Genomic DNA, 12138 nt, shown 5'->3' with positions numbered 1-12138 from the left:
CTAGTCTCAATAACCTGATAAAGTTATTGAGAAAATCCCACTAGAACCCATTTTTAAACACATGAAGGAGAGGAAGGAACAACTGATCTGGATTTACCAAGGGCAAATCACACCTAACAAACCCGATTGTGTTCTATGATAAGGTGAATTGCACTGTGAACAAGGGGCATTGGATGTTGTGTACCCTGGCTTTAGCAAGGTCTTTGACCCAGTCTCCTGCAGCCTCCTTGTCACCAGAATGGTGAAATACCAGATAGAGTAGCAGACAATAAAGCTGAAAATTGTCCACATTCCTGGGATCAGAGGTATGAAGTTCAGGTACAGGACAGTAATTAGTTGCATCCCTCAGGGATCGTTTTTTGGGACCAATACTGTTTAATGTTTTCATTAGTGACAGAATAGAGTACACTCTCAGCAAGTAAGTGAATGACTCAAAACTGGGGGGAATATTTTATATGCTGGAGAACAGGGCTGTTGTTCAGAGCAACCTAGACAGGCTGACCAGAGACTCATGAAGTTCAGAAATCAAATACAAAGACCTGAATCATGGATGGAATAACTCCATGAACCAATACTACCTGGTGGCCAAATGTCCAAGAGGCAGCTCTGCAGACAAACAGGCCTGGTGTTAGCAGCTCTTCATTCCTAATGGTATAGGCCAGCTGATCCAGGGAGGTGATTCTTCCCCTCCACTCTGCACTTGTGAGACTGCATCTACGTACTGTGTCCAATCTTGGGCTCTCCAGGAAAAAAATGACATGTACATACTGGAGCAAGTACAGAACAGGGTTGCCAGGCAATATTCAGGAGGCTGGAGTGCAGGACATAGATACCAGGACAGGCTGAGCTATCTGGGTCTGTCAGCCTTAAGAAGGCAAGGCTCAGGAGAGACTTTATTGCTGCCTACAGATACTTGATCAGATGACACACAGAAGACGGAGCCATGCTCTTCATGAAGCTGCAGGGTTGGAAACCATTTTTGACATGGGAAATGGTCTGAGCAATCTGATGTGATTAAACTCGCTTTCAGAAGGGTGACGAGGTGAAATCCAGAAGTACCTTCCAATCTAAATTTTCCTATTATTCTATAAAAGATTAAAAATGGCAGTCCAGATCCATGCAACATACATATATAATAACTGAAACCAAACACCAAGAGAGATAATGTATTTCTTTTTTTCAGACTTGCACATAAGAATGCCACCAAGATGTCTCCTCAGTTATACAGTGGGAAAGATTCCAGTAAAAGAAGTATGGCATTTTAGGCCATTGGCAGAATTGTATGTCTTTCACATCAGGACACTTTATATGCACAGTTGTCTAAACAAGTTCTGCTTTTAGCTTTCACTACCAGGAAATCAGAGAGTGATAGCAAGGTCATCTTATTCCATATCTTAATATGAGTGGAATGAAGACAAGAACCAACTGACAGTATCCTGAAAAGGAAAATCACTGAGAAGGAAAGCAGTCTCCCTTTATTGTCTTTTTATAGCACAGTTCTACTTACATGACTCCTTTCCATTAATCTCTAGGCATCACATAGAGGGAGCAGAAGACCAATGCACAGTTTAATGACCTGCTTCATCAGAACCACCAGGATAAGCCCATTTAACACGTCTGATCCTATGACTGAACAGCTGATGAACGAATAACTGCTTGTCTAATGACCCCACTCCCCAAACAAAAAGAAACAAAAAAAAAGCAAAATCCCAACCACAAAAACAACAGCATTTTTCTAATCAAGGCAGTAAAATAGATTTTAAGGTGTATTTCTTACTGAGTGATGCCATAGTGGTTGTTGACACTCTAATTATATAATTATATAGCTGATCTATATTTACTCATGTCTTAACCTTTCCCTGCTTTCTGTATCTGTCGCAATGCTTTCCCAGCTCTTCCTGCAGCAGTGAGCCTTTGTTCTTCTACCTTCAGCACATGCCACGTTTCTTTCCATGTTGCTTTTTAACTGACCTTAGACTGCAATTTTCCAGGCTGAGAAAGAGCAATCTAACTCAATTAGCACTTAGGGCCAGCTGACAGCTTGTATGTAAATACATCAGTACTCATAGCTCTGTATTTTTTCTGTATTTGCAGAATAAAAAAGAGAAAGTTGTACATAGAATCACAGAATCACAGAATTTCTAGGTTGGAAGAGACCTCAAGATCATCGAGTCCAACCTCTGACCTAACGCTAGCAGTCCCCACTAAACCATATCCCTAAGCTCTACATCTAAACGTCTTTTGAAGACTTCCAGGGATGGTGACTCCACCACTTCCCTGGGCAGCCTGTTCCAATGCCTCACAACCCTTTCAGTGAAGAAGTTCTTCCTAACATCTAACCTAAAACTCCCCTGGCTCAACTTAAGCCCATTCCCCCTCATCCTGTCACCAGGCACGTGGGAGAATAGACCAACCCCCACCTCGCTACAGCCTCCTTTAAGGTACCTATAGAGAGCGATAAGGTCGCCCCTGAGCCTCCTCTTCTCCAGGCTGAACAAGCCCAGCTCCCTCAGCCGCTCCTCGTAGGACTTGTTCTCCAGGCCCCTCACCAGCTTCATTGCCCTTCTCTGCACCCGCTCAAGCACCTCGATGTCCTTCTTGTAGCGAGGGGCCCAAAACTGAACACAGTACTCGAGGTGCGGCCTCACCAGAGCTGAGTACAGGGGGACGATCACCTCCCTAGCCCTGCTGGTCACACTGTTCCTGATACAAGCCAGGATGCCGTTGGCCTTCTTGGCCACCTGAGCACACTGCTGGCTCATATTCAGCTGACTATCCACCATCACTCCCAGGTCCTTCTCTGCCTGGCAGCTCTCCAACCATTCCTCTCCCAGCCTATAGCTCTGCTTGGGGTTATTGCGCCCCAGGTGCAGGACCCAGCACTTGGCCTTGTTAAACTTCATGCAGTTGACCTCAGCCCATCGGTGCAGCCTATCCAGATCCTCCTGCAGAGCTTTCCTACCCTCAAGCAGATCGACACATGCGCATAGCTTGGTGTCATCTGCAAACTTACTGAGGGTGCACTCAATGCCCTCGTCCAGATCATCGATGAAGATATTAAAGAGGACCGGCCCCAGCACCGAGCCCTGGGGGACGCCACTAGTGACTGGCCTCCAACTGGACTTGACTCCATTCACCACGACTCTTTGGGCCCGGCTATCCAGCCAGTTTCTAACCCAACGAAGTGTGCGCCAGTCCAAGCCTAGGGCAGCCAGTTTCTTGAGGAGAATGCTGTGGGCGACGGTGTCAAAAGCCTTGCTGAAGTCAAGGTAGACCACATCCACAGCCTTTCCCTCATCCACCCAGTGCGTCACTTTGTCATAGAAGGAGATCAGGTTCGTCAAGCAGGACCTGCCTTTCATAAAGCCATGCTGACTGGGCCTGATCGCCTGCTTGCCCTGCAAGTGCTGCATGATGACTCTCAGGAGGATCTGCTCCATGAACTTCCCTGGCACTGAGGTCAAACTGACAGGCCTGTAATTTCCTGGTTCTGCCCTCCGGCCCTTCTTGTAGATGGGCGTCACATTTGCTAGCCGCCAGTCAACTGGGACCTCCCCCGATAGCCAGGACTGCTGATAAATGATGGATAGTGGCTTGGCCAGCTCCTCTGCCAGTTCTCTCAGTACCCTTGGGTGGATCCCATCCGGCCCCATCGACTTGTGCACATCTAAGTGCCGTAGCAGGTCACCAACCAGTTCTTCATGGATAGGGAGGGCCACATCCTGCTCCCCATCCCCTTCCACCAGCTCAGGGTACTGAGTATCCGGAGAACAACCGGTATTGCCGCTAAAGACTGAGGCAAAGAAGGCATTGAGCACCTCCGCCTTTTCCTCATCTCTTGTAACTAAGTTTCCCCCCTCATCCAGTAAAGGATGGAGATTCTCCTTAGTCCTCCTTTTTGTGTTGATGTATTTATAGAAATGTTTTTTGTTATCTTTAACGGCAGTAGCCAGATTGAGCTCCAGATGAGCTTTAGCCTTCCTAATTTTGTCCCTGCACAGCCTCGCTACATCCTTAAAGTCCTCCCTAGTGGCCTGCCCACTTTTCCAAAGCTTATAAACCCTCTTTTTTCTCCTAAGATCAAGCCACAATTCTCTGTTGAGCCAGGCCGGTCTTCTTCCCCGCCAGCTCATCTTTGGGCACTTGGGGACAGACCGTTCCTGTGCCATTAAGATTTCCCTCTTGAAGAGTGCCCAGCCTTCCTGGACCCCTCTGCCCTTCAGAACCGCCTCCCAAGGGACTCCACCAACCAGTGTCCTGAGCAGCTCAAAGTCAGCCCTCCGAAAGTCCAATACAGCGATTTTACTGGTCCCCTTCCTGGCCTCGCCAAGAATAGTGAACTCCACCATTGCGTGGTCACTCTGCCCAAGACAGCTCCCGACAATCACATCCTCCACCAGTCCTTCTCTGTTTGTGAAGAGAAGGTCTAGCGGGGCACCACCCCTGGTAGGTTCACTAACCAGCTGCGTCAGGAAGCTATCTTCCACGCTCTCCAGAAACCTCCTAGACTGCTTTCTCAGGGCTGTGTTGTGCTTCCAGGATATGTCAGGGAAGTTGAAGTCCCCCACGAGTACAAGAGCTGACGATTTTGCAACTTCTGTCAGCTGCCTGTAGAACTCCTCATCCATCTCCTCATCCTGGTTCGGCGGTCTATAGCAGACCCCGACCAGGACACTAGCCTTGTTGTCCCTGCCGATCCTAACCCAAAGGGACTCGACCTTGTCGTTCCCAGCCTCGAGTTCTACAACCTCGAAAGACTTTCTAATATGGAGAGCCACACCACCATCCCTTCTGTGCTGCCTGTCCCTTCTATAGAGCTTATAGCCAGGCATTGCAGCACTCCAGTCATGAGACTGGTCCCACCACGTCTCCGTGATGGCAACCAAGTCGTAGCCTGCCTGCCGCACGATGGCTTCCAGCTCCTCCTGTTTGTTACCCATGCTGCGTGCATTGGTGTAGATGCACTTCAGCTGGGCCATTGCCTTATCCTTCGGCCTTGCCATCGTTCCCCCTGGCACAGCCCCAACAATCCTAGCTTCAGCCCCATCCCCCTTCCTACCTAGTTTAAAGCCCTCTCAATGGGCCCTGTCAGCTCCTGGCCCAGGATCCTTTTTCCCCTAAAAGATAGGGACCCGTCTGCGGCCATCAGGCCAGGTGCTGAGTAAAGTGCCCCATGATCAAAAAACCCAAGATTTCTGCATTGGCACCAGCCCCTGAGCCACGTGTTTAACAGGTGGGCTTTCCGTGTCCTCTCTGAACCCCTCCCTGCCACCGTAGGGATGGATGAAAACACCACCTGCACTCCCGCTCCATCCACTAACCGACCCAGTCCCCTAAAGTCTCTTTTGATAGCCTTCAGGCTTCTCTCTTCGATGTTGTCACTGCCCGCCTGGACTATCAAAAGAGGGTAATAGTCAGAGGGGCGTACCAGGTTGGGAAGCTTCCTGGCAACGTCCCTGACCCTGGCCCCAGGGAGACAGCAGACTTCCCTACGGGTAGGGTCAGGCCGACAAATAGGGCCCTCTGTTCCCCTAAGAATCGAGTCTCCAACAACAATAACCCTCCTGTCTTTCCTGGTGGAGTCAGTCCTGAGGCGTGGAGTCGACCTCCTCGCCCTAGGCATCCTCCTGGGAACACTTGCTACTTCTTCCTCACGCACCGGCCTCTCAATCTCTAGGGCCTCAAACCTGTTGTGTAAATACATGTAATACATTATTACATACATGTAATAATGTCTATATAATAATATAGACAACACATATAAACAGGGTAACATTGGATCCTTGTTTGCCCTTTATCTTTCCTACAGAATAGACTGTAGTGGAGAATAATTTTTATTTTTCCACACAGTCTTACTTGCTTGAACCATCCTAGGCAGATATTGTCCTTGAGATTCAAGATAGTTAAACAGGGGCAGCAAAAGTCTTATTAACTTCTACCCTTGCAAAGCAAACTGAATTGTGCAGGAGACAGCAAATCTTCATCTTAGAGTATCTCAAGTTCATAAGGGTTGTACTTTGTAGTAAAAATGTGCACAATATCACCAACAGAATTAATTTGTTTTCCTTATGGTGACATAAGTGCCACAGGAACATTTTTATAATAAAGAAATTTGACAATTTTGTTAGCCAAAGAACATTGTCTGAAGTGTACTGTACTGACTTGTTCTCAGCAGCCACATACTGTTTGTAAAATTTAATCTGCAAAGATGATAACTTCCCCATAAGTTTTCATTTACCATTGCTCTTTTCTCTTTCACTTCACCAGTGCTGCTATTTAAATGGCAGATATTTAGCAAAGTTATCTTGCTACTAAGGCTTTGACTGAGGGAAGAAGTCTGTTCAGGAATTTTATATAGCTCCATGTCTCCAACTACAACATTTAAAATCTATGGTGGCAGGAGAATTGATGAGGAAATAGGTCTTCTGTTTATTCCCCTCCCCAACTTAATTTAAGACCATTTTCTCTGTCAGCTGCTTGTCTCTATGAACAGTGAATACAAGAACTTCCTTGGGATACATAGACCACACTTGCACAGGAGTGCTGGCACGCAAGCACCTCTGCAGCACACTTGTTCGACTGTAAAACTAGCTCATAAAGTAACTCTACTAAAATAAATATATTTTTTATTTAACAATCCTTTTATGGATTAAAGATAACAAAGCATTTTGTTAGAAATAAAATTGTGGGTGAGGGGTCCTATGTTAAATGTGTCCTGCAGTCTTGCACTTAAAGATAAGTGCAACCTGGCTTCTGGAAACAGATAACTGAGTATGATCACTGCATTGCTCATGACACAGGACTGATACAGACCAGCTCTGTAAAGCCTCCCTTTATGCTGATCTGTGAAACACTACTAAGAAATAGTACAGGGACTGTCTTCACAGATATAAATGCACACACACCCCTTCAAGCACACAGGTAGCAGTAGGATAACTATGTAAGTGTATACCAGTAATTAATAAAAACTGCAAACATCTCCAAGTGCTTCTACTGTGGGCTATGGAATACAATGACAACCTCTCATCACCCTATAATATACATCACAAAAATATACAAGTAGAATTCAGTACAGGTCAAGCAAAAAATGTAAGTGTTCCTGTCATCATCTATCACATTTTGTTCTGAGGTACTCCAAAATATACCCATACAATAAGTAGTCATGAAAAGGTAGTTCTGTAGATGAAAAAGCAGCAAATTGGAGAGCAAAAAAAAAAAAAAAAAAAAGAAACACTGCAGCTTTCTGTGTGGTTAAGTAGCTAACAAAAGCCAGCAGCACCATCTGGCGTTCCTTCCAACCACTGGTGAAGCATTTACTTTCCACTCTGATGAAAGCCATAAAAGCAAGGTCCAGTTCTGTAAAATGTGACCTCTTTAACTGACTGCACACCATAGAAATGTATGAGCCACGATAGAAAAATCTCTGGTCAGTTTGCACTTTAACCATACAGTCAAGACATTTTGTTTTGCACAGTTACAATTATTAAATTAATAGAGTTAGGAATCAGCACTCCCAAATCATACGTAAAGCAATGATCTCAAGTCCTGAGCCTAATAAATGACCAATAAATGTTGTTTACAGCAGAATGTATGAGTTTGAGCTTAGCCATCAGTTCACATGTTGTTTTCGTTCCATCCCTCCTTGAGTACTTGCAGAATTAGTTCACTTGGTAGAAGAGTGGGCTGTGTGAGGCTGTGTCTGCTTGCAAGGTGCCATGCAGACATATGTCAGGCCTTCTACTGTTTCAGCAAGCTTTGAAAACAATCCTGAGGCACAACTGGAAGTTTCCTGTCAAACTCTTACTAGCAGTGGAACAATACCTTTATTGTCTATTAAACTAAGATTACATTTTCCAACTTGCATCAAACCACATTTGATGGGAACCCCTACTTAAAAGCTGAATCAAAACCTCGGATAAAGCTTAAATACATTATTTGTCAAAGCGTATTAAAATAAATATGCATTGCTATTTAAAAAGAATGGTTGACCCTTGTGTTTGATGATAGCTAGATTCTTTTGTGATTCAGAGAAAAAGATGCCTGATAATCGATTCAATTTTTCTCATCGCATTCTCAGGAAGTAAGTGTGTAAACCTAGAATGAGCAAATACTGCTGCCACAAATAAGCTTATTCACAAGCAAATATGTTTGTTCATAAGTCATTACGCTCTTTCACGCATGAATACCCAGGCCAAAAAGGTATGAAAGTAAGATGAAAACACAAATCCAATTCAGCAATTAGGAACATAAATACATGTTGCCAGATATAACAGAGCTCTACAAATCTTGCAGCTGATCCTGTTTAGGAAACATTTTGTAAGTCAGAACTCTGCAATATATTTTAAGTACTGTAAAAGTTTGATAGGTGGGAAAAAATAAACTAACTTCTTAGCCCCAGAATCCCCCTTTACTCTTAGAGAAAACAACAACAACAAACAACACAAAACAAAAAAGCACCACCAAAATCAACAAAAACAAATGGCAAGAAAGTAAGTGACAAGGAAAATATCAAGCACTGAACATCTGCAAATACAGTTTTAGCTCTGCAAATCTGTGCTTCCTTTCAGTTGCTGTGCTGTGGGACTTACTGTGGGATAGGGATGTGAGCAGAATACGGTGTATTTCCGGATGATGCCATTGAGCTTGAGGGGAGGGAGCCAGGACACAAAGACGGTGGAAGCTGAAGATGCAGCTGCTTTAACGCCAGCAGGAGGACCTGGAACTGGAGAAAAAAGCTGTGTTAGAGAGGGCCAGAGAAGCATGCTGCTTTGGTAACCCTGCCCCTCTGGATTGAGGGGGATACCCTGCACTAAGAAGCAGCCTCCACACTGCCCATGCTGGAGGAGAGGGTTTGAAGGGTTATTCCCCTTTCTGTAGGAGGAGAAAGCCTCTCCTTTAGAGGGAGCGGAAAGCCTCTGCTTTAGAGAGCCCCAAAGAAGAAGTTGCCACTGACAGATAAACTTCTGTGTAGCATCACCCCCATCTTGAATACATGAAACTGCATCAGCTCTGGCCAGTGAAAATTGCCAAACAACATAATACTGTAAATGTTAGCTCAATTTGGAAGGCATGACTCATGCCAAATGATTATATGCCGTATAAATAATAGGCATGTGAACAGCTTAATGGCTATACACAGTAGAGCTGTGAATTTAATGAAGTGGAGAGCAAATGAGCTGTATTCCTGTGCAATTAGCACTGCCTGATGTGACCCAGGTACACCCAGTAGCATAATGTGCGAGCAGCCATATGGCCTCACAGTCTCCTTCCTCTAGCCTTGCCCTCAACAGCTCAGACATGTATCTAACACTGCAGTATGTGAGCATATATTTATTTTGCTATTAGTACTAGCTATCTTTATAAGCTATTGAAAACTGACAAAAAGAAAAACGACTCTCTCTGAAACTGGAAAATACTTAACCTAGGAAATGTTAAATTCTTGGTACATAATCCTAACTCTTTGCACACTTGCACTTTGAGAAGGACTTTAAATTCATGAGCATTGTTTATTTTTCAAGCTTATGTTATGCTGTATAGTCTTATCTAACTTTGCAGTTGCTCCTGTATGTGAACAAAACTGCATGCTAGAATACCCATGAAGTTACATGTACATATAAGCTTGTACTTAAACCAAGTGGGAAGGGTAAAATAAAGTTTCCTGGAAAAAATAAATAAAGACTGAGAGGAGAATACTTTAAAATAGATTTACAATCATAACAATTTGGAAGATATTTTAATGTTGCATGTGCAGAATATTTATGGTAAATTATTAAAATAGATATGCTGTATGAAAATTATTACATGTGGTATTAAAGACAAAATTAAACATTTTGATGGATTCTCTTCTTGCAGACATTTTGGGTCATGAGGAATTTCATATTTTTGTTAAATTTCAAATAAAACAAGCAGAACATTAGATTTTCTGGTAAAATAACAATTCCAGAGCTCGATCAACTTTCTCTACATTAACTAAGAACATTGTCTGTGTACTACAGATAGACAAAACCTTCTCCAGCAAGCTCATCTTTATAGGTGGTCCTTAATCTTTGTTCTACCTCATTTAAATAAATAGATATTATGCTGGTACAAAAATTTGCTTATAAAAAGAAGTCAGACTGTCTGGGACCTAACTTTGCTTAGCTATGTAGCTAACTATTTCAGATTGTAAAAATCATATAAAGAAACCTTCAAATTTATGTCTGCACAGGTACTAGTGGAAGATGCAAGAAAACTGATGGATAAGCACTACTCAGTGCAACATTTCTGAATATGCATTTTCTATTTATAATGTGTTGAGACAGCTAATAAAGCATCAACTGAGAATGTCATGATTATAATTGCATGCAAACCCAGCCCCTTGCTGCAAAGGGGCTAATTCAGTTAGCAGTTCTATCCAATGCAGAGTAAATATTGATGCTTGACAGCATTCAACTTGTTATTTATACCCAGTTCATTAGAAATGCTATTTGCTCCTGCTGCTGAAGAGTGAAAGCTAGCTCTCCAGGGTAATTACTTTACCCACTGGAGGATTTCTTTACGGTTGGTAATGTTTTCTGGAAATCACTGCAAATAGATGTATGAGGTTAAAGTAATTTATTGTTAAATTAGGGTGTGATCTATAGGGACAGGTTCTGATGGTAATTGGTTGTGGCTGTCAGCTGTTGAGGGATTAACTCAGTATTCATCTAGCATTTTCCAGTCAATGGACACATGTGGAAGGTATTACTTGTCATTGGACAGTATTTCTGTTTGGTATAGAGACTAGCAGAAAGGGAGGCTAGAAAGAACTCAAGTAGCCATATAGTCAAATTTCTGAACCCTTTCTAATCTGAGGACCCTTTCCGGTGCAGGGAATGGAATTGGGTAACAGTTTTGGCAGCTGCCAAAATTATTCCAAATATTCCTTTATTACTCTTTTTGTTGCAGTACTTATGTTTGCTATGTTGCACACGTGGAAATGAAAGCATGTGAGGAAGCATTTATATTTCATTGGCAAGAATTCTGCAGGCTTTCATTTGATGTCTTACAGACCACCTCTGTCCTCAGTCCGGAGGGTAAAGTCATTGTTCATCGTCATTCCCTTGACCTAAACAAGATTATTATGAGCTAACGCAGCACTAGCTGAAACATTTGTTACTAAACATGGTTTCCTTTCAAATCTGAAGAAGTTGTGCTGGGGGAATGTGGTGCCTACCTTTCCTTGGTGAGAAAAGAAACATCTTTCTATGCTAACAAAACATTTTCTCTCATTGCACCCTGTAGCTTTGCTCAGCCATACTGAGACCCCAGCAGTAAGACACCTGGGCTGTCTCACTGAGCTCTACAGAGTCTTTATTTAGAATACTAATTCCCACAGATCCTGAAAAAGACAAGCTAAATGTATTCTATACGAGATTCTTTTTTCTTTGGTCACCAGGGGTAAAACAGTGATAAGAAGATGGAGAAAAAACTGGGCTGAGCACTGAGAACTTCTTTTAGCTGACTTTTCCTTCTTCCATAGCAGATTTGGCAAATTTAAGATCAAGGATTTTAAATTCTCATTCTCCAGCTAACAAGGTTTTGAGAGACACAGAAATAGCATACAGCTTTCATGTGGAGGAGAACACTTTGTATTCTTAACACTGCAACTGAAATGCAAACGCAGAGAAAAGCAATTATACTGATACGACTAGTCCAGGGAACAGTGTATTTAGATGTGTGGGATAATGGGGAGGAGCTCCAGGAACTTTCTCATTCCCCTTTCCATAAGCAGTGAGATTATCACCATTTTTCTTCACAGTACTGCACAGCAGGGAGGCAACTGCACTAAGTGCTGTGCTTCTAAGAGTGATATCACCAATATATCAGAAAACCAAACTACACAAGACCATCCTATGCAATGTTACATTTATGAAAAACAAAACAAAATAAAATCCCAACATTTTCCAGTGGTGTCTATGTTCATATAAATATTCCATCTGCAATTTAGATGTATGTTAGCTAAAATACATTCACAGATGCTGTCCATCCCTCATTCCCTTTTAACTGGCCTCTATCAATTAGACCATTCCTATCAAATTCTGCCAGTTGACAAGGGGATCACTTATTGTTTTGTACTTTCTTTTGTTAGTCAATAAAATAAAGTCAGAGACCTCTGAA

At 43.1% G+C, this 12138-nt stretch overlaps 1 protein-coding gene across 1 annotated transcript in view; it reads right to left on the bottom strand.

Moving 5' to 3' along the window:
• Nucleotides 1–12138, bottom strand: part of DSCAM (DS cell adhesion molecule) — a gene marked incomplete at both ends in the record, with an annotated part of 475592 nt that overhangs the window by 71859 nt on the left and 391595 nt on the right. The window contains one exon of the mRNA XM_084306215.1: nt 8589–8722. Within this exon, the coding sequence (XP_084162341.1) occupies nt 8589–8722 (134 nt within the window). The remainder of the gene's footprint in view (nt 1–8588; nt 8723–12138) is intronic.

Source organism: Netta rufina (assembly GCF_964035555.1).
Source record: "Netta rufina genome assembly, chromosome: 1".
NCBI classification, from domain to species: Eukaryota; Metazoa; Chordata; class Aves; order Anseriformes; family Anatidae; genus Netta; species Netta rufina.
The sequence above is the reverse complement of the archived record's forward strand: the minus strand, read 5'-3'. Positions and strand labels throughout refer to the sequence as shown.